This window comes from Sarcophilus harrisii, chromosome 3, assembly GCF_902635505.1.
Source record: "Sarcophilus harrisii chromosome 3, mSarHar1.11, whole genome shotgun sequence".
Lineage (NCBI taxonomy): Eukaryota > Metazoa > Chordata > Mammalia > Dasyuromorphia > Dasyuridae > Sarcophilus > Sarcophilus harrisii.
The window spans coordinates 458,969,193-458,992,651 of NC_045428.1; the positions used below are offsets into that span (position 1 = coordinate 458,969,193).

A 23,459-nucleotide genomic window follows, 5' to 3' on the forward strand; every position below is an offset into this window, starting at 1 on the left:
GAGCAGCAGCATGCACGCCGAGACTCGAGATGGGAACACTGACCTGACCCCAGTCCCCAGCCTTTTCCTACCCAATCATTTGGAACTGACACAAGGCACCTGGCTTGCACTAGCTCTGATTAGAAGGAGCATCAAGAAAAGGGAAATCCGGCTCCAGATGTCTGACTCCGCCCCACTCTCCAAAACACGCTTGCCATCCTGGGATTCTGTGAAGTGATAAGTGGGGCGGGCACAAATGTCCAGAGGAAGAGAGAGAGGTTCTGTCCCCACCCTTCTCGCCTGTCCAGTTGTCTGGGCGCCCAGTCTCCAACCCTTTAGGAAGCAGAGGGAGTTTTTAGAAATCCAAACCTGATGATACACGGTGGGCAGGGCAGCTCTGAACACCAGGAGAGGCTCTGGCCAGAGCTCCCTGCCTGTGTCCTCAAGCAAGCTGTGTGAGAGAGGGAACACTCCCTTCACAACAAGGTCAAGTCTGATTCCCACTGCGTTCCCAGCACCAAGGACACTGGGAAGATGACAGACAACAGCCCTCAAGACTCCGTCCCATGCCAAAAATGGGAGCTGTCTCTTTGGCTCTTACAGCTACCCCCTGCTTCCAACCCCTCCATCCCATTCCCACCTAATCATAAAATGTGACTCCATCTTCCTTTGAGGAAAAATATTTAATGACAGGTTCATAAACCTATTTCAAAAATGGGGGCCCTCCCCTGAAGAACCCCTGCATGCCTTCATTCTCCTCCCATGCCAGCTGGGAGGCAGCAGCCCCTGTCCCAAACAACATTTTCAGAATCTGTGCCTACTTCTTGGGCTGTCAGTACTCTTAAGTCCAGGCCTCAAAGGCCCCATCACATTTGTGTGGGTATTTTAAAAAAAATGGAAAAAATACTGTATTGTGCCCATGAAGGCCCTGGTTCTCTCTTTCCAGGGAGTACTATGGGACCAGCCCATAACTCCTTCCCATGTGGCTAAGGCATTGACTCTTCCTGCCATCCCCCTATATCCCAATTAAATAGAACATTAAACAGTCTCTTGGCCCCAGTGGGGAAAGTGGTCATGAAAGCACCAACTCTAACTCCATATTCTTCATTACGATTCCATGGCCTCATAACCTGCTGGGCCCTGGACTTCTCAGATGTAGCCTGGGGCACTGCCCCCAACCCACTCTTGGCCAGTCCCAGGGCCCTCTTCCTGTGGCTGAAGAGAGTGGGGTCCAAGTGCATTTTACAAGCACCAGGATTCCCCATAACCATGCAAGAGTGGTTCCTCTGGCAATAAGGTGGACAGACTGACTGGTACAGTTCTTGTCCAAGTCAAAAGTAAGTAAGATTCTTGACAGCTCCAATCTCCAGCATCCGTTTGATGGCCAGGGCCTCGTGAGAGACGTTGTGTTCTGAAGCCTTTGGAAATTTTAAGAGAACACACTTAGGAACTCACAAGGTTTCTTTGTCCTACTTCCAGTTCTCATGAAAGTTCCCTTCTCACAACCATCCCCATCCCAGAGGACTTCCCTCATCCCCAGGTCCTGACTTCTCAATAGAAAAAAGATTAGGATTGTAAAATCAAGAGTAACCCAACATAGAGGGAACCTTGGTCTGGGAGTCAGATCTCCTGGGTTCTCCTTCTGACCCAGGACTGGGAGGGGTATTCCCAGCATGGACTTTCTTTTACCCTAGCACTAGTCTGGCTTCCCTTCCTGAGGAACTAGGCCATCTTCCCCCACACTGTGCCCCTCTCTTCTCTTCCATGGCTTATCAATCACTCCCTCTGCAGCCTTGACTTCCTTTTCTCCCTAGCTAAAGGTCACAAGCGTCACGAGAGATGGCAGGAACCCCAGAGAAATTATCTGAAACTCACAGACATTGACTTGAGAGTAATCTGCTCATAGTAGTGAATGGTCTGCTTCTTGTTAGAGGAATCCGGATAGCCGAAGCCAGCAATGTGTACCAGGTCACAGAGATGTAGCGCCAGTGTGATGGCCAGCAGGCCTGTTGTGGGTTTCTGGGAGAAGGCAGAGGATTAGGGGAAAGTTGGGAGTGGCAGGAAAGGAGAAGCGAAAGGATTAAGGAAGAAATCCTCAGGTTTCATAGTCCCCAGAGGGCAGGTCCCATCCCCTACCCAGCTCTGAACTGCTTCCAGGTACAGGATCTCAATCCAACCCAAACTCAACTCTCCTTGCCTTCCCCCCAGCCAGTCACCTGCTTGATCTTCCGGGATGGCCGGATGGGCAGGCTCAGCAGTTTAGCAGCAGTGACCTCCATGAAGAAGGGGTTAAGGATCCGAACCTGCTTAGGGTTGACATCCCAGATAAGGGGGGGCTGTTTCCAGAAGCCCTTTAGCACCTGGAGGAAGAGAAGAATTAAAGAGCAGACTTTAGCCTGACATGGCAGAGGGAGACGGAATGATGGGAGAAATAGGTCTGAGATGAGAGACAGAGGAGCCCAGCCCCAAGGCAGGGGAAACCTGAAAGAGGGGCTACTTGCAGGGAAGAGGAGGGAAGAGAAGAGAGGGGGTTAGAGGGCAGGCTGTGAGGGGAAGCTGCAAGAAGCTGTCCTATTTTATACACTGGGTCACACTATGAAGAGCAAAGACAGCTGGTCTCCATCTCTGCGGAGACACGAGCAAGCACGGTAGCCTGCTCTCCTCCCTAGAGGGACTGGAGTTACAGGCACAGTAAAATGCCCTGGGTGGGGGGCTGTGGACTTCTCCTGAAGATCTCCGGAGGGAGTGAACAGCAGATCACCAATAGCTCTAAGCTGCAGTCCAGCTCCCAAGATGAGATAAGTTAGAGATAAGGGCCTTTATCTACATGGAATTTTCTATTTTCCAGAGGAGAGGAGAGAGAGAATCTCATTCCCTTCAGCTCTCAAGCCCCAGCAATGCCTGTGGGGGAAGGGGAAATAAGAAGGCCAGTGCTCTGGGCCCTGTCTCCCACTATCACTCCATACCTGCTACAGCCTGCACTCCGCTCAGGAACCTCTTCAGCCTCTGGCAGGCTTCCCCAGCAGGGACAAGACCTGGGACACCAGACTACTAGACATTGACCCCAGGTGAAAATAGAGTAATTATGTATTGATTTCCAGAGGCCCAAGGCTGGATCACCCATATCTGTTAATACTCCAGGAATCCTGGGCATAGAAGGAGTGGAGGTTGACTCAGATTGCAGGGCTTGACCACCAGTTTACCCTATTCTGCAGGTCCTTGCACTTACTCGATTTTTATCCCTCAAGATGGTCTCAATCCAGTGAAAGTCAATTGCCTTGAAGGGTACCAGAACCAAGAGGGTATCAGGGTTGTTCTGCACTTTGGGGCTAAAGTGGGCAGACTCTGGGTAGAATAGACGCATGGTGGTCTTGGATCCCACGTCACTCTCGTAGCCAACCACTGGAGCATTGTTCAGCCTGGGATGGAGGAAATGGTCTGATCATTATTCATGAGAATTTTGCTTGTCCCCTACACTCTTCAATTTGGGGATAAAAGAGTCTTAAAAGAACAAAGATAAACTCCTCATTTCACAGATGGCCCAAGGACATAAATAACTTGTCCAAGATCACACTAAGAGGAAGAAATGGTATATGAATCCAGGTCCACTGACAGTCATTAGATTTCAGCACAAGGGCACTGAGGTGATCCCTCAAAAATGAGGAGCTAGCCCTGCTCTTGGACAGACACACAAGGGACCTAAGCTGCTATCACTTCCACTTCCAGGAGGAAGGAAGGGAAAAAACATCCCAGAACACCACACCAACCTGATGACCACATCATATTTGTCGATGGTGTTCCCCAAAGAGCTGTTCTTTAGCCGATGGCCATTTCCCACGACCACGCACCGGAGGCACTTCAACCTGCCACAGAGTGGGAGAATATCAGGGAACCCTACCTGCTACCTCCTCTACCCCTCTCCACAACCAGACAACCAATTACTGACTCCCCTTTCATCAATACATCATGGAAAAGTGCCAAAATCTCAACCCTCCCCCCTTCAGTCTCATTAATCAGAATTCCCCACAGGGTTTACTAGAGAGTCGCAGGGGTACCTGGCATCCAATTGGAATCCAATTCCTAAGATTGGACTTCAAGGGTGCCAAGGAAGGAGAAGAAAAGGAAGATTTAGTGGAGAGAGACAGAAAAGGAGGAAGAGAAACTGGGGATGGAAAAGAAAATGAAGGGGACAGGGAGAGTATTATCAATGGCAGAAATCAGTAGAATTCTGCTCCAATTTTCTAAGCATCCTTCCACTATCTCCATCCTGTCACCAAGGTGACACCTACAGCAGTCTATGTCACCATGGGGACTGGTAGACCTGGCACACCTGGGAGAAAAGGAGATTTGGCTTTGGGCCTGGTTCTGACTCGGGGGACTAGGGGGACTGATCTGTGGCCATGAATGCCTCGAGATGGGGCAAGAAGAAAACCAAAAATGGAAAGGGTTATACCAGGACCAGAAACCTGTGACCATAGATCAGGGCAGAGAAATAACCTACAGCACCAGGCTGCAATGACAGAGAGAGGATGGAGAAGAGAAGAGGGGCAGTACTTAGTACTACAGTGGGGACAGACTATAGGGACAGGGAGCAAGGGGAAGGGGGTGGTTTTTGCTCACTTCTGGATGCTCTCTGGCATGGCATAATTGGTAATGGCCAGGACCCTCAGGAGCACATCTTCTGCAAGGACAACAGAATTGGGGAGATGGTAGAAGCAGCAGCACGGTCCCCAGCCTTGAAACCCCTTCTCACTCCCCCTTCTTTCTCTATCCCACAGTATCCCAGTCTTTCTGACACATACAAACATCCCAGCTAAGCTCCTCCCTTTAGGTCTCTAGAAGCTGGATGCCTCTCTTATTCTATATACACCACCACTAACGAAGACTCCTTGAAGGCAGGGTTTTTTGGCTTCTGTTTCTCCATCTCCAGCAGCTAGGATATAACCTGGCACACAGGAGACACTTAAATGTTTGCTGATTGAGTCACTGATAGTCCCTCTGTGGCTCACGGCTAAGTATTCTGGCATCATGGAGAACAATGTGTAAGATCCAGAAACAGGAGAGAAGGAAGCAAGGTCGAGAAGGGAATTAACAGCCCAGCCCAAGTACTTGCACTTACCACTCCCCTTGACACCATAAGGCAGCTGGTAGGTGGAAGTTGTCTGTATCCAAAAAAAATCCTTCAACTGCAAAAAGGTGGGTTGGTCTCGAGAGTAGCTATAGCATCAGGAAGAAGAAGGGGACAAAAGGGAAGGGGGAAGTGCATCCATCCATTAAAACCAGGGCCAGGCTTCTGCCCAATACTATTCCCATACCCACTGACAGACCCACCAGCTCCCACCCACCTTGTTCTCAGACTCACAGTTTGACTCTCCCTACAACTCTCACAAGGTTGCTATTACTAGAAATGGATCAGTCTTCACAGGGGACCTGCCAGCTCACCCTGAAATCAGCTCTGCTCTCTACTTTTACCCATGGTGCCCCACCCTCTTCCCCCATCCCCTCCTCACATACTTGCCAATCAGTTGAGCAGCTTTCTTTTCCACCTCACCCTGGGGGCACTTCAGCCCTTCCATTTGGACAGGGAAATAAAAACTAGAACAGAGGGAGGGAAAGGAGTTAGCAGCTCCCCTGCCCTTCTGCCAAGGACACCGTGAGCTTGGCACCTAAGACTGCACCCAATCCCGACAGGTCCAATTAGGGCTACCCTTAGAAATGTCCAGGATATTGGGAGAATGAGTCCTGTGCTAGTAGAATGTAAGCTCCCTGAGAACTGTGTCCCTACAGTATTTGTATCCCAGGCCCAACAGAGTGCCCCAAGTCCTATTCTTATAGGCTCACCCTGGATCCTGGCCAACGGCGAGGGCAGCTGGCTGTCCCAGCCCTCCTATGTCCAGGGGACATCTGAAGGGCAATCCTTAACAATCTATAAAGCTCTTTGACTTTCTTCTAAACAAAAAATTATCCTATTTGATCATCACAGTAGCCCTGTGAGGCAGGCAGTACAAGCACCCTCATTTCCACTTCAAGGAAGAAAGGAGTTCAGCCTTCTCTAAGAAGGAGATGGGAAGGGGGATTATATAGCATTTATAGAGCACATGCTACATACATGCCAAGTCACTGTGCCAAACACAATCTTTTCAGGCTTCAGCCTCTCCTAGGCTCTCTGCTTTGTCCCTGTCCCCACCTCCATTCCCCACCAGTTGCTCTGGAGTCAGGCTTCTGAGGGGGAGAATAAATTAATATAATAGAGATAAAAGCTAGCAGCACATACCTGTCTTCTCGGGAGATAGAATACCAGGCCATGACCAGGAACAGAGCCAGCACGGCCAAGATCTTCCAGCCTACAAACAGGATATCCAAAGAGACTAGAGGAGATGTGGGGACCACTGCCCAATCCCACTTCTCCTAGTCATACCCCACCTTCCTTCCCCACTGATAATCCTTCCAATCGCACCCCAGCTAAGCAAATTCATTCTAGCTCAAGATGGACAGATTCTCACATCTCGTACAATACAAAAAGGGTTCCCCTTCTCTCTCATTCCTGAAGAAATGGTCCACTCTAACCACCCCAGATTAGGGGTCTAGAAGGCAGCCCACTATACCAGCGCCACCCGGGGATGTAGGGTAACTGGCCCTCCCCATCAGAGAAAATACTCACGAGACTTGCTGATCATGTTTCTCAGCAGGTAGCACGGCTCCCAAGGAGAGCTTTCATCTCGGCTGCCTCGGGCCACCTAGGAAGACAAAGGAACAGGTGTCTGTTCAGCTCCAGAAAGTTAATTTCTAGACCATTTGAGGAGACCATACTTTTGGGCTGACTGATTGCTTCCCTGCCCACCTGCTCCCCACCCTGAGGAAGTATGTGGTTGGGCCTAGATTTTAGCTGAACTGCCTGCTTCATATCTCAAGTTCCAAATCCTATCTTACTGACGACCCCTCTCCCTCCCCTCTCCCTCAGCTACTTTCTGACATCCTAGGAGACAAATTAAGAGGGTAATCACTGGTCTAGAAAAGGCCTTTTTCCATCCAGTGGGAAAACATGTAAAAACCAGAACTCAGGCTTTAACATTTGTAGCTGAATCCCTCCAACTTGGAGCTCTGCTTTCAGGTAATATAATCAAATGTGGGTTGTCACATCCACTTTGCAGCAAGCAATTTCTCCAACTTTTCCTCTCCTCTTCCCCACCCCGCTCCACCCCCCTAGAAGGAATCAATGTGGCAGAAGACTGCCACCATCTTAGTTAAATTAGACTGGCAAGGGTTTGATTCAGGTTCCAACGACGCAGATGTTTACCCAACTCCTAACACCCAAGGTCAGCTATCATTGGCCCTGCCAAGAAATCAGAGCAGGATGCCGGGCAGAAATATTCCGAAAAGTCCCCACTGAGAGAAAACCCAAAAACAATGGCTCAAAGACTGTTGGCCTTTCCAGATTTCATGCCAGGAGGATACTCCCTATGTCGCAAAGCAAGTACATCCCTTTCAATTTCCCTTTCAGGCCAGCACAATCTTATTTTCTTTTGTTCTGACTGACCAAAATCCTAACCAGGAGATTTAGAGGATGTATAGAATAAGCATATATATATATATATGGCAAATATATATATATATATATATATAGAGAGAGAGAGAGAGCATTTTAAAATTTATAATTTACCTTTTAATCATGACAACCCTACTAATAAATAAGTAGTACAAGAATCAATACACCCATCTACAACCAAGGAAACAGACTGAAAGAGAAGTATAGGGCACTTGGTCAAATAGCTAGAAAGCTTAGGAACTAAGAATCCAGGTTTTTTCTTGATTTCATAATGAGAGTTTTCCCATTAAGCTATATAACTACTCTGAACCTGTTGTGGACAGCTTAAAGGATTAGTCACTAGTAAATTGGCATTTATTAAGCACTTACTATGTGCCATGTACTGTGCTAAACAACAGTATACAAACAAGTTATTTACAAGATTACTGGAGATAATTTCAAAGAGAAAGCACCAGAACTTAGGGGGATCAGGAAAAGCCCAAAGTAGGATTTTAGTTAAGACTTAAAAAAGGAGTATGTCTGGGGTGTGGAGATGTAGGTGAGATGACTGGAAATGGGGAACAGTTAGTGAAACTGTATGGAATTGGAAGATATATTGTTGTGTGTAAGGAAGATTAGAAAAGCCAGTGTCACAGGACTGAAACATATGGGGAGGGGATTAAGATATAAGAAGACTGAAAAGGTAAGAAGGGGCATCTGACTATGAAGGGCTTTAAAAGCTAAATAGCGGGTTTTCTATTTGGTCCTAAAAATAATAAGGAGTCACTTAGAGTTAATTGAAAATAGGTGGTTAATATTAGTCAAAAAGGATTTTCTATTCAATTCTGGAGATAATATGGAATTGGAATTTGATGAATAAGAGAGGTATGGTCAGACTTGCATTGTAAGAAGATGACTGTCAATTTACAATCATTCATTAAGCAGGAATGTATGTTGTCAAGCGGTCAAGACTTTCCACAATCAGGCTTCAATTTTACCTACTAGGATTCACTGATACCAACTTTCTCAACTAACCAGACTAGTCCAGTCATTGTCCCCAACCACTATGTACATTCTGGACTCAAGCCTTGGCTTCTGCCAATTCCCTCTCCTGCCCTCTCTCTTCCTTTCTACCTCCCCAAATCATATCTCAAGACTCAATTCTTTTACCAGAACACTCCCAAACCACTAGTATTCATCCTAATCACTCTTTTTTGAAATCTCACAGAATTTATCATTTACAGTCTCATACAGTTAGTCAAATGTCTCATATAACAATAGTAAAAGCTCTGAGAGCAGTACAAATCATCACTTCTTTTATACAAGTTAAGAAATAGAGGCTCAAATTTGGAAATACACCCCCCCCAAAAAAAAAAATCACTAAGCTGTACATATTCGTTGACAATGTCGTATAAATTCTAAGCATATTCCCCCAAAGAAATGAGAAAAAAAGGAAAATTTCCTTGCAACATGCACATCCCCTATAATTTTTATATAGCCATATTTTTTATTGTAGAAAAGAAGTAGAAACAAAGTGGTTCCCATCAATTGAGGAATAGATAAATAAATTATGGCTTATAAACGTAATGGAATATTATTCAGGTAATTCATAAACAACTAATAAATGCCTTCTACATGTTAGGCACTAAACTAAGCATTGGAGATTTTTTTTAAATTGTCAAAAAAAAAAAAAAGTTCCTCCCTCAAGGAACTTAAAATCTAGTGGGGGAGACAACATGCAAATAAATATATACAAAATAAGTTGCATACAGGATAAACAGGAAATAATTAACAGAAAAAAGGCACTAGAATTAAAAGGGGTTGGAGAAGGCTTCCTGTAGAAGGTAGATTTTAGTTATGACTTAAAAGGAAGCCAGGGAGGTCAGTAATCAGGGTAGAGGAGGAAAAAGGTTCCAGGCAAGAGGGACAAACAAAGAAAATACCAGGAACCAAAAGATGAAGTTTTTAGTTCATGGCACAGCCATGAGGCCTGTATCCCTGGATCAATAAGTATGTTAGGAAGTGAAATATAAGAAGACTGAAAAGGTAGGAGGGATTAGGTTATGAAGGACTTTGAATGTGAAAGAGAGCATTTTGTATTTGCAGCTGGAGTTATGTTGAGTGAGACAGATTCAGAAAATCCTAAGAAGGCTTGTACGAATTTCTGAAGAGTGAAGTGAACAGAACCATAACAATTTACATAACGATTATAACATACTAAAAGTTGTTTTAACTTTTAAAAACTCTAGCTGGTGTAGTAGAATAAAGTACCAATCTTGAAGTTGGGAGGACCAGAATTCAAATCTGGCCTCAGATATTTAACACGTCCAGGCTGTGAGACCCTGGGCAAGTCACTTAAACCCAAATGGCCTCAGTCAAAAAAAGAAAAAAAAAAAAAAAAAAAAAGGAAATCAGTTGTGACACTTAATAAATGATCAACACAATTATAGCTCCAGGAAATGATGACTGGCCTCTTGGCAGGGAGGTAATGAATTAGAGAGATATGGAAGGAGATACATATTTTCAGATATGGCCAATAGGTGGTATCCTTTTGCTTGAGAATTCTTAACTGTTTATTCTTAACAAAACTGAATTCTGAGTATTTATAATGGCCAATGTCAGCCCTGAAGAGATAAGAAAATATCTTCCTTTCTTCCTCTGCTCTGGCTACTGACCTATATCTGGCTTCCTTTTAAATCCCAACTAAAATCCTACCCTCTACAGAAAGCCTTTCTCAACTCCTATTAATTCTAGTGTCTTTCCTCTATAAATGATTTCATATTTAGCCTTTTTTATTATTTGATTTGGGGAAAAAATTCTTTGGGAAAAGGGAAGAGAAAAAAAGGCCTGTTGGAAGATAAAAATGATGGAAGAACAAAAGGCCCATTTATCTTTTTAAGACAAAAATCAGAAGGCCATGGCAGTAATGTAACTTACTGATGTGACTTCCCAGTGGTCACATGATTAGAATGTGTCAGAGCCATAGTCTACTTCTCCTGCCTCCCAAAACCAGCAGGGATTGTGGAAGTACTTTCTTTTATAAACACTGTGAAGCACTTTATAAGCCTTAAAATGCCATAAAAATATAAGCTGTTATTTCTATTAACAACAACATCATTTGTGTTTGCCACCCAACCCAGAGAGTAAGCTTGGAAAGGGCAAAACAGTATTTTATGCTCCTTTTGAAGCCTCTTGAAAACACTTCATATATATATATATATATATATATATAAATTCACACACACACACACACACACACACACACCCCTTTTAAAAAATGGTTGCTAGGGCCATAGCTAGGACAATGACTGCCCGTAAGAAGCTCTAGCTAAGGCTGTGGTAGGAAAAGAAGAGAACAAAACCCAAGGATTTCCTGGGAGGAAAGGAACAAAGGAGCAGGGAGGCAGGAAAGGTGAGGAAACATAGCTAGTAAGAAGAGGAAGAGGAGAGTGGTAGTAGAACAGGCATGGGGATAGGGGTGGGGTGGAGGGGACAGTTAGTGGAGTTCTTAGTCATTTAGGACCTTCAATTTCAACCATATACGAAACTCCTGGTGAGGAAACTCCTACCAATCTCACTCAGCACCTGGTTTGCAGCTGCATGTCAGAGTTGCCTGGGGCACAGAGAAGTAAAGTAACTTTTCTGAAGTCACACTTCAGGATGGAACAGAAGCAAGACTTGAGCCCTAGTCTTTCTGACTTAGTAGAAGTGAAGCTGCCGGTAATCTCCACCACATTGTGGGACCCCCGTAAGCTAAGTGCAGAAGGCTCTAGGCCGGGATCTGGGGAGAGATGAGCTGGCGGATCAGAGGGGTCGGAGGAGAAGGGACTGACTCCTATTTAGGAGCCCAGGTGGGAGGGCAGCATGTTGGACCGGGCTGAGCCGCAGTTTGTCTTGTCTCCATCTCAAGTCCTTGGAGATGAGGTTCCTATGCCTGCTAAACACAATTAGAACTGAGGCAGTAGAGGAATGGAGTCCTGAGTGGTCACAGTCCCAAAGATTCTATGGGCTCGCAGAGCTTTCCCGGGGCAGAAGCCCTCCCCAGTGTCAATGGGAAAGGACTCACCTCTCTCCCCAAACTCACCGCTCCCCCCCTCCACAGTGAGCCTGCCTGACTCTGAAGGAGGCCCCAACCAATCAGCCTCCTCTTGGTATGACAAGTTATGGTCATCTATGGATCCACCCTGCACCTGGACCCTCCCTGAACACTCAGGGCCCAAACACATGAGTGAGAGGTCACTATGGGCTAGGCCTGGAGGCACCTCTGAGACTTGGGACCAACTCCTCCCTCTAGTCTTCCCAGCCCACACCTTCCTAATTCTCACCTTCTTTTCTTGGCCCTACCCTGCTGCCCAATTTGTCTCTCCTCTTCATAAGGTGAGGCAGTAAAAGTCAAAAGTCAAATAAATCCTCAGATTTATTATTAGCCCTACTAAGATGGGAGGGGGTGGATATTAGGGATAAGTGGGTTCTGGCTAATTAATTAATACAACTTATCTTTCTCCCAAGACAGAGATTTCCTCAATTTCTGGAGCTTAATTACTCTTTTTTTCCTTTAATTCCATAATTATTCCCCACTTCCACCACAATAAAATTATTTTATATCATTTATTTGTTGTGGTTTTATTTTAAGGACTTTCCAGTGTGGAAATATCCTCCACAGTAGCAGAATGGCAAGCATTTCTAATATATACATTTAGAGGCCCGTTATATAGTGTATATTTGCTTCATTTTTACTCGTGCATGACAATATCCTAAGCTCCAGGTCACAAAGACACAGGGGGAAAAAAGTCATTGACATCAAAGAGTTAAGGGATATGACATATCCAAAACAAATTTAAAAAAAAAAAAAAAAGGTAATTTGAGGGAGATAATTAACAACTGGGGAGAATCAGAAATTTCATGGAGAAAGTGGTACCTACCCAAGCTGGATTCTGAATATCTAGGAGGAAGAGAAAGAGGATGTGGAGAAAGAAAAGAAGCAAGTCCCTTTTTGGAGGTAGACATGGCCCAGAGGTGATCTCACACATTTAAATTCAGGGACCACCCAGTACAGCTGAATAATTATAGGAAAAGAGAACAAGGATGAATTTTATTTGTTAAAAGGGAGGGACTACCATATTCATTATTAAATTAGTCATCTATTCAACAGTGAGAAGGCACCAAAAAGCTGCAAAAAGCATTGGGCTATATATGAGTCAGATGTCTGGGCTTGGCAAGAACAAATTCAATAATCTCAATCTCAATTTCTTCATGTGCAAAATGAGGTTTAGACTTAATCTCTGAACTCCCTTGTAGTCAGGAAAACCTAGCACTAAGGCTATTTTTTCCCCCAGATCTTCATGAGATTCAGAGATACTGTGTTCCTCTCCTTTTCCAATCTGGGAAGGTATCAATCACACAAAGCTGGAGCAACAACCCAGCCAGAGCAAAGGGAATGGCTCCAAGCTCCTATCTCTACAGGTCCCCCCACACCTGGGAAATCCACTTCAGCTGAAAAAGTTGATGGTGGAAAATCCTGCCAAGTCTCACCCACCTGTTACAGGTCTAGGGCAAAGAGCCAAATGCCATCCTTAACCTTAATGGCACGGGAAGCACATTTCCTTAGGATACACATTAAGGGAATTTCAATTGTTTTAAAGGCAAATGTTACTTGATCACACAATCACAAAGTAGATTATTTTTATTCCTTGAACTACAGAAACTGAAACTTAAATGAACTATTTTTAAATTAACAACTAAGCTTTCCTGAAAAACACAAACTTTGTTAAGGACTTCTTTTAATCAGACCTTTCTCCTTCCACTAAAAAAGAGAACCAAGTGGCTACCTGCATCTTCCTGCGCCAGAGCTTAGCAGAAGCTACCAAATGGGAAGCAGAGGAAAGGGGCCCACGCCACTGGATCCTGCCTAGGAAAGCAGGTGGCACAGACAAGGTGAGCACCACCAAAGCCCACTCCATCCATGGAAAAGCAATTTACCAAAAAAAAAAAAAAAAAAAAAAAAGGCAATTTACCTGACTACTGTTATCACCCTAATGGCCCAGGAACTCCCAAGTGAGAGAAGCTGCCAACTTGGCCTTTTTAATCTGTTCCAAATGAAGAGGGCCAGTCCTAAACAAATAAATCTGCCTTCCTGTTTCCTTCCAATCCCTCTAAAGTCACTTGTTTCCTCCTCCAGGTTCTTTATCCCTCAGTTCCACATCAACACCTGCTCTTAAGATTGATCCAAGAGTCATTCCAGACAAGGTCCAAAAGATTCTTAACAAGTGACCATTTTCAATAATAATAGAATGCCTAGCATGCAGTTTAATTTAATTAACTAATAAATGTGTTGATTGATTAAAGAGGGTATAGAACTATCACCTCAAATATCAATATATTAAAGTAATGAATATGATAAAGTAAACATGAAATTTTAATAAAGGGATACAAATAATAAGCTCACTGGGATCCCAAGAAGACTTGCTAGGAAGGGAGTCATGCCTAGGATGAAGTAATAGACAGGTAGGACAAAATCTGACAATCTCAGATTTAGAAAATGGTGAAAGGATATCAACAGTTCCCAGAAGAATTGGCTTTGAAGACAACTATTAACAGTAACACAGAAGAATGTCCAAAGTCACCAACAATAAGGAAAATGCAAATAAATATAGCTGTGAAATTTCACCTCAACACTTCATAAATGGGTAAAGATGGCAAAAGATGGGATTAATCAGTGCTAGAGCAGGTTCTAGAACAGCTGGCATACTCTGTTGGTAGAGCTGAGTTAGTCCAATTATTTTGGAAATCTATTTAGAACTAAGCTAAGAATGTCTAAAATGTCAATAACCTTTGAATCAAAGATTCCCTATGCATATACACACATATGTGCATATATATGTAAATATATGTAGATATATATAATATATAAATACTCAAGGAGGTCAAAAATAGAGTTGCCATATGCACCAAAATATCCATAAAAACTGTTTTTTGTAGCAGCAAACTATTGAAAACGAATTAGTGGCTCATAGACTGGGGAATGGCTAAATAAATTATGGTACACAAACATAATACACAGGAAATTGTAATTATGAGGAATACAGGAGGAATAAGAAAACTTATTTATGTGAATTGATCAAAGTAAAGAGAACCAGGAAGTACCAGTGATGACAGCATTATAAATGGAAACAAGAAAAATCATTGTAAACTACAAATGACAAAGCAGGATCCCAGAGAAAAGATATAAAAAGTACTTCTTTCCCTACTTTGCAAAGGTGGTAGGTAGACCAAGGAGGTGCAGCTAGGGCAGACAGCTGGAATCGGTTGAAGAGAAGGCTCTTCTCACCCATCTCAAACCCAGATCCTCCAACCCCCTACTTTCCCCAACAGATTTCTCTCACAATCATGCTAATCTTTAATTGCCCCCTTTTGAATGGGTGTTGACTTAAAATAAACTGGGGTCCACTAGACTTTCACCTTACCAATGGATTTCAATGACTCTGGAGGACAGAGGGAGGCTGCTCCTCCCACCGAAGGGGGGGGCCACCTGGCCCCTTCTCGGACTCTTTGAGTCTCTGTCCATAACACATCTACTAACGGCCTGTGCACCCCAAGGCTCCATCCAGGGCATTTTTTTCCTCCCAATTCTCTCACTGACCTCATCCCTTTACAAGAATTTAATTGTCATCTTCATGCAAATGACTTCCAGATCTCTATTTCAAGCTCTGATACCTCTCCCCAGCTCCAGGCCTTCATTTCGATGTCCATTGGATACTTCACCTCTCTCACTCACCCCCACACAGGCACTTGAGGTTCCCATACCTGGTGGTTCCCTTTACCTTCACAATCTTTCTCACATCTCTCCTCTCTCACAGCTACCACCCAAATAAAAGTTCTCATCATCTAACACCCAGGCTATTATTACAAGAGCCTCCAAATAGGTCTCCCTCACTCAAGTTGCTTCTTTTTCCAATCAGCACAACTGATTTTTCTTAAAGTATAAATTCACTTGGCCAGAGAACTTAGAGTTTAAATGATTTGCCCAGTGTCACACAACAGAACTGAGCAACCTGAACCCAGGTCTAGTGAACTCCAATACTGGTTCTCTATGTCTTACTTCCTCTCATGTTTTATATGTTGTATCCTTCTGAATCACTGAATCAATTGAAAAAAAAAAAAGTCAAGTCACTGATGGAAAAAAAAAGTACAAATCTGACCATATAATTCCCCTATTCAATCTCCGATGGCTTCCTATTGCCTCTAAGATCAAACAATGTCCTCAGTTTGGCCATTTGAAGCCCTTTACAATATGGTTTCAACATATTATCCCAAAGTTATCATATATTATGACTCCTCTCTACACACTGCAATCTCTCCAAACCGGCCTTCGGGATGCTTCACAGAACTAAGCATTCCGTCCCCTGCCTCCCTGACATTGCGCTGGCTTGCCCTGGACTGGATTCCCTCCTCATCTTTCTCTGAGAAGCGCAGCTCAAGGACTGCCTTCTCCAAGAGATCCTCCCTGATCCCCCAACTTTAAGTCTTTCACAAATCACACTGAATCTATTTCATACATATTTCCTTAAGTATCAGCATCCCTTAGAAACATGAAAGGTTCAGTTTCCAGACCACACTGCAATAAAGTAAGTTACATACTCTTTTTGGTTTACTGGTGCATATAAAAATTATGTTTAAACTATACTATAGTCTATGAATTGTGAAATGGTATTATGTCTTGAGAAAATGTATGTACCTTAATTTAAAAGATACTTGTTTGTTAAAAAATGCTGACCATCATCTGAGCCTTCAGAAAATCATAATCTTTTTGCCTGGTGGAAGGTCTTATCTCGTTGGCTGCTGACTGGTCGGCAAGGTAGCGGTTGCTGAAGGTTAGGCTAGCTGTGGCAACTTCTTGTAATAAGTCAACAATTAAATTTGCCACATCACTCACTCTTCCTGTCACTTGAACATTTAAAAGCTGCTACAGGTTTAGTAATTGGCCCAATTTCAATAGTGTAGTGTCTCAAGGAACAGAGACAGGGAACAGGCTGGATCAACATTCAAGGCTAAGTTTGCAGTCTTACATGGATGTGATTTGTCGTGCCCTAAAACTATTACAATAGTAACATCGATGATCTCAATCACCGATCACTGTAATAGATAGAATAATAATGAAAAAGCCTGAAATGTTCAGAAAATTGCCAAAATGTGGCACAAAGATAGTGTGGTCGTATGCGATGGTGCCAGCAGACTAGCTAGACACGGGTTGCCACAAACCTTCAATTTCTAAAAAAAGAAAAAAAGCGGTACCTTCAGAAGTACAATAAAGCAAAGAGCAATGAAACAAGGTGTGTGTGTGTGTGTGTGTGTGTGTGTGTGGTGGCCCTCTGCAGACTGTAGGCTCCTGGAGGGGAGAGACCACTTTCCCTTTTGTATTGTGTCCCCCACGGCCTGGCATATAGTGAGAATTTAAAGAATCCTCGTTAACAGACTGCCGGGCGGTAAATTTTGCCAAACAGCTCTTCCTTTTTTGCTTCTTTTTTCATTATTTTAAATAAGGGACGGCTGATAGCTCTCTGGATGGAGCAGGAGGGAGGGATGTATTCAGAAATGAAGGTGTTATAAAACCAGAAAGAGCAAAAAAACAAAATTAAAATAATCAGAAGGGCTCTCCACCAGGTCCAATTTTTCTGAACAAAAATTCCCCTACAACTGGAGATTCACTCTGCTTAAGGACCTGGAGGAGGAGAAGCCTGCTAACTTCTGGGGCCTCCTACTATACCTTCGGAGGATACTAAATGTAAAACTAAACTTTGTCTCCTAGAAATTTCCCTCCACCCCCCATCCATTGCTCCCGGATCTGCCTAGGGGGAACAAACAATAGAAATTAAATCCTTCCAAAAGACTGCTTTTCCAGTACTTGAAGACAACTATTATGTTCCACTGGAGGAGTCAGTTTGGTTGAAAGGAAACAGATTTAGAGGAAGAGGGGAAGCAGGAGTGAACTCCTGCCTACTAAACTCCTAGACAGTAAGACCTTAAGCTAGTCACATTCGCCTCCATTTCTCGTCTCCGAGATCAGGGATCTGGACCAGATATGCCAGGAGCAGGCCTTAAAATGACCCGGATGAAGAAGGCACTGCAGCACAAGATCTTCCCTAAGAGATCCATGTTTCCTATGATCAAAATCAACAGGACTTCTCCCAGCACTGGGCTAAGAGCTCCTTCTCCCCTTGGTCAGTAAAGAGCCGAGTACCACAATCTTGGTGGGACCTGCACGAGCCTCTGTCCCCTGAGATGGCTAGGAGGCGAAACACCTGGCCGGCACACGCTCGTACTCCACAGAGCCACGAGCAGTGAGAGCACGAGGTGAGACTGGTGGCACAAGATTACTAGCCCCATTTCACACATGAGAAAACTGAGCCCCCACCCAGTGGCTGAAAGAGTAGTGAGCCACACATTTCTGAAGTGGCTAAAGCATATGGAACAGAGCACTGGACTACAATCTCCCACCCTGTCCAACCCACTCCAGTAGCTCCCACCTCCTGCAGGATCCAATACAAGAAGCCCTGGCCTAGCATCCCGAGCCCGTGCTACCCTGGCCTTTCCCAGCCTTCTGGCCCCTCTCTCCCCTGCACGCAGGGGCTATCCCACAGCCCAGAGCTGCGGCGGCTCCCGGCCGCCATGTTCCCTACCTTCCATTTCCAGGCCAGGAACTCCCTCCCTCCTAATCTCCCCCTCGTGGCTCCCTTCTAGGCTCCTCTACGAGAAGCCTCCCCCACTCCCTCCAGGCTCATCTTTTGCCTGGCTGCACACGGCCCTTTGCACCATGCCCAAGTGACTCCAAGTGAAACCAGTCTGCGAGGATGGTGGTCGGCCCCTGTGCCCGGTCCTTAGCCTGGGGATAAGCTGAACTGGCCTAGCACCCCTCTCTTCATGCAAGCACCAATCGGTATTTCTTGGTCCTTATATGGAAGTTGTTGCCTGTCAAAGCCATGAGTTCTTGTGCCGGGGTCGACCACACCCCAATGGCTTGCTGCCCCAGGGCTCAGAAGTCATCCCTGCCCTATGTTCTGAATTTGCCTAATTGGTCCAAACCAGACACACCAGCCAGACCTGTTAAATACTTCCTTTTGTAGGCCATCTTCCTCCCCTCAATAGTAAGAAAGAAAAGAAAAAAAGAAAAGTCTTTTCTGACATTTGCCTGACACACAGTAGGGGACTTGCTGTTTGTCCTTTGTTCTCCATGACATCAGGGGACTCCACGACAGGCAGGCAAACTGGGTTTCAGTGAGGGAGGCTGGGCAAGGTTGCCTGCCTCACTTTCCCCTCCAGAGCCATTGGGGTCCAGGGACTGGAGATGGCCCCGGACGCAGTGGGAGACCTTGGCCTTTTTAAGCTCAGTTGAATTTAATACATTTTTATTGACTTACTGCTAGTTCTTTCCCTCTGAGGTTACTCCTAATTCATACTGTCTTGTTATCTTGTTTGTACATAGTTGTGACCTCCTGGCGAGAAGGGACTGTCCTTTGCATTTCTTTGTAGTGCTTATTGGAATTAGAGGCTCTTAATAAATGCGTAAGTGACTGACTTTGGAGTCAGGAAAAGCTGGGTTCAAAATCCTATGTTAGACCAGTTCTGTATTCCTCTGGTTAAAAAGAGAGGTTGTACTATAATAACTTCTCCAGTTCCACTCCAAATCCTACAAAGAATTATAAGGTTTTTCTCACACCAGTCCAATAAGGTAGACTCCTCCTTCAAGTCTAAGCCCAGAGCACTCTCTACTACTCCACAACCTTTGAAAGATGGCCACTCTGCCTCAGCTGAAAAAAAAAAAAGACAAAAAGGGAGCTTGCCCCACAGAAGCCAAAAGAGCCAAGAAAGTAAGAAATCTCCTTGAGGCCAGCTGTGGTAGAAACCGTGGTTATACTAGTTCCCTGAACAGAATGAATATGGGATGTCCAAAGGGGAAAATTTTAAATCAAGATGCAACCTGTTATTATGACATTACAAAAATTTTAAATTATTTGGGATTAATATTTATGTATGATCATTCCTTACTTGAAAGCTTTATTTATTAAATTTTATTTTTAAAAACGTATAATGATCTAAATGATTGCTATTATTGCTTTTTTCTTTCCATCTAAGGTACTAATTCAAGAGTTAATTCTTATTACAGTCAAAATCTAACCCTATAATTTATATCCATTGACCTTTTTTTTGAACTTTACAGCTATATAAATAAGTCTCCTTCCTCTTCACATATTCATAGAGATTGATGATATTCCCATGAAATCTTCCCTTTCCATCCTAATCAACCCCTTTTTTTTTTTCAATGCTTGTTCATACAGCATGTTTTCCTGAACTTTCACCATCCTGATCACTTTCCCTCAAGCATACATAGTGGGTATCTTCCAATATCCCTCTAAAAATGTGGTACTCAGAAAGGAGCACACTACACTAGATGTGATCAGGCCAGCACAGCACAAGATGACTGTCTCCTTTCCCTGTATTTCTATTAGTGAAGCCTAATAAAACTGGAATGCTAGGAGGCTCAGGCTAGGAGTGCTGGGTCTGAAAGAAGAAGACTCTTCATCTTCCTGAGTTCAAATATGGCCTCAGACACTCACTAACTGCATGACCTTGAGCAAGTCACTTAACTCTGCCTCAGGTTCTTCATCTGTAAAATGAGCTGGAGAAGGAAATGGTAAGCCACTCCAGATATCTCTGCTAAGAAAAGCCCAAATAGGATCACAAAGAGTCACACATGTCTGAATAACAAATTTAAATTTTTTTGACAGCTAGGTAATATGATAGGTTCATGGTTCACTAAAATGCAAGGTCAGCCTTTCAATGAAATTTAACAAACATTTTTTTAGGGGCAGCTAGGTGATGCAGTGGACAGAGAACCAGCCCTGAAGTCAGGAGGACCCGAGTTCAAATCTAACCTTAGACACTTAACACTGCCTAGCTGTGTGACCCTGGGCCAGTCACTTAACCCCAATTACCTCAGCAAAAAAAAATAAAGTAAAATTTAAACATCTACTGTATAGAAAAATTCCTCCCCATTAATATTATTATGTAATTTTTTGTACCTCCTGAGTCTGAATCCCGTTTTACATCCTTTCTTTTTAAATTTCATTGTCTTGCTTTCAACTTCATTGTTTTGGCCTGCTAAAAGCTTAAAACAATCCTCATGTCACACACAGCAATCCCTCCAAGTTTGTGTTATTTACAACTTTTAGAAGCATCTTTCCCATATATTCCTTTATCTAAGCTGTTGAAATAATATCAAGTAGAACAAGACCAAGGATAGAAAACTGAGGCATACCACTAGAGCCCTCTTTTGTAGATTGACCCTAATCCATTAATCAGTACTCTTCGGATATTATATTAGTAAAGGATATAGTATAAAATAAACACTGAAAATATAGTAAAGTATAAAAACTACATTTTTCACTCATAAAAGCTCATACCACTGTGCCAAAGCTGTTCTATAGGCCTTAAAGTTCCATTCTACTTACTGGGTTCTCTCACAACCTCTGAGATGAAATGGCAAACATTTATTGTATCTACTATGTACAGGGGCACCTTTCTAGGCTTTGAGGTTTGAAAGGGACAACATATACAAAATGTCCCAAGAAGAATAGAGACATACATATTCATATATACACAGAAAAGTATAATATAAGTATGGGAAAAGATAAGAAAAGTTTTCATGGAGGATGAAGGAATTAAAGAATTCTGAAAATGAATGAGGAAGATGTACATGGGAATGATTAGCTGTAAATGCAGAGGGAGAGCTTGAGCTCAGCAAAGAGTTAACAGGCCAGTTTTGCTGGAAGGTGTACTGATTGTACAAAAAAGAACACTATCAAATAAATTTGCCTGGAAAAGTACACTGAAGGCAGGTTTTAGGGCAGTTTATTTAAATATTAGGCTAAATTGGCATTTTATTCTATATTTAAGAGGGAGCCTCTGAAGCTTTAGGAAGATTATTTTGGCATTTGAGTGAAGCACAGACTAAGAGGATAAAGACTAAAGATAGAGGAACCAATTAGGAGACTACCGTCCTATATAAAGAAGGTCTGGACTAGGCCATGAGATGCTGCAGATCAAGAGGTGTGGTAATACAACTGATAGGGTGTGCTGAGGCAAGCCAAGAGCCAAAGTCAAATTTGAGATTGCAAATCTGGATGACTAGAAGGAGAGTGGTTCTCACAATAGAACAGGAGGAGGGGCAGGTTTAAGAGGCAAGATGATGAGTTTTGTTTTGGACACAGTGAATTTGAGGTGCTGACTGAACATTTCTCTAAGGAAGTTGTCTGGCAGGCAGTGGTGATTCTGGTTCTGGGAGAGATTAGGGCTGGACGTGTGCATCAATCCATGGTAATGGAGGGGTTCATCAAGGTCTAATATGTAGAGGGAGGGGGCCTAGGACCACAAGTCAGGAGAGGGGTGAGGATCCAGCAAAGGAAATGCAGCAGGAGCCAGCCAGGTAGGAGAAGAATCGAGAACTGAGCAGTATAATCACAGAAACAAAGAGAAATATCCTTCCTGTCCAAAGCTGCAGAAAGTCCAAGGAGATTAGGAGAGAAAGTCCTAGTGTTTAGCAGTTAGATCACTAGCAACCTTCTTCCTTCCTCCCCAGAGTCTGAGCAAAAGTCCCAGGAAAGCCCTTGTAACAAAGAGCACAGGGAGAAAGCAAACCACCTGGGATGGAGGGAGACTGACTTAGGAGCCCTATCCTTTGCATCCTTCAAATCCCTTTAACAATGAAGTGGACATTTTATGGCTCCTGAAGCTTACAAAGGGCTTCATAAACATTATCTGATCTGTTGGTCATAACTCTGAGAGCAGACCTGTCCCGGGTGTTGGGACCCCCATTCACTGAAGAAGTGAGGGGGTCCACAGTCGGAGCTGAATCAGTTCTCTCAGCTCCAAGGGGGCACAGATTTTCCTCTAGGCCACAGAGGAGGGTCCTGAATGAGCCGGGACAGCAGAACCCCCAGCCTCAGCTGCAGGAGCCGCCCCTGGGAGCAGGGAGGAGCAGCACTGCCCACAGCCTTGTTCCCGAGCCACCAGTCATAGCAGGGGATCATCTGAAAATAACCACCGGGATGCCAGGCACTGCAGAGGCATTCCCAGGGCAGAATGCTGAGCTAGGGATGGATAAGATAGTGAGACAGAAAGGAGGACAAATGTAAATACAGCTGAAACAAAGTATGTGCTGGAGATGCTGGCTCAGGCGCCCTGGTGTCCTGTGTAGGAGATAACCCTCCTCCCAAAGGAGGCACGCTGGCTAGGATGACCCAGATGCCCTGTCCACAGTCCCCTTCTCCTGGAGCTCTCCTATCCTCCTCTCCCCGGCCAGACCGACCTCGAGAACCAAAGCCAAGTGGGGCAGGTCCCACTGTTCTGAGCCCCTGCGGCTCGGCCTTTCCTGACCCAGGACTGCTTCCCTCCCACTCCTTCCCAACTGTCCTCGGGGAGCCAAAGGAGCGTTCCTTACCCAGACACTCACTAGGGAGACCACAAACAGGCTGGGCCACCCCTGAGGTGCTAAAGCCTGCCTCCCCTCCTGCTGAAGCTTGGCTCGGTATGGCCTGGTACCCAGGTAAATCTAGCGATGGCCAGGATGAATGACAAAAGACACCAGGGTCCCACAACTCCAAGATAGTTACCAAACAGCTGAGATCCCAGAGACAAGGCAAACCCCTGTACCTGTTGCCATCAACCAATAAAAATTTATTAAGCACCTACTCTGTGTCAGTCACCGTGCTAAGCGCTGCTGCAGCCTCCCTTTCCCTGCAGGAGGGAAAACTTTCTAATGGAAAATCTCAAGCAGGTAGGGAAGTTACCCCCATGCCCACCCTAGACAGGGTTTTCCATAGCAAATCACCCTGATTTGCATTTCTTCTGGGAGGGAGCTTCTCAGGGAAGAAGGCTCCGTTTGTCATCAGAATCAGTACTG

General features: G+C 44.3%; 1 protein-coding gene across 7 annotated transcripts in view; it reads right to left on the bottom strand.

The window, feature by feature from the left end:
* Positions 1–643: 643 nt before the first annotated feature.
* ST3GAL4 (ST3 beta-galactoside alpha-2,3-sialyltransferase 4) overlaps positions 644–23,459 on the bottom strand; it is a 36,843-nt gene continuing 14,027 nt past the window's right edge. For 5 of the 7 annotated variants that reach the window (XM_031963705.1, XM_031963706.1, XM_031963703.1 and 2 more), the window contains 10 exons: positions 6,641–6,716; positions 6,254–6,323; positions 5,494–5,574; positions 5,099–5,196; positions 4,600–4,660; positions 3,747–3,842; positions 3,209–3,398; positions 2,196–2,339; positions 1,855–1,998; positions 644–1,397 (listed from right to left, as the gene is read on the bottom strand). In XM_031963705.1, the coding sequence (XP_031819565.1) occupies positions 1,311–1,397; positions 1,855–1,998; positions 2,196–2,339; positions 3,209–3,398; positions 3,747–3,842; positions 4,600–4,660; positions 5,099–5,196; positions 5,494–5,574; positions 6,254–6,323; positions 6,641–6,656 (987 nt within the window). In that variant the 5' untranslated portion in view covers positions 6,657–6,716 and the 3' untranslated portion in view covers positions 644–1,310. The other 2 variants (XM_023499549.2, XM_012545142.3) reach the window with 2 other exon arrangements.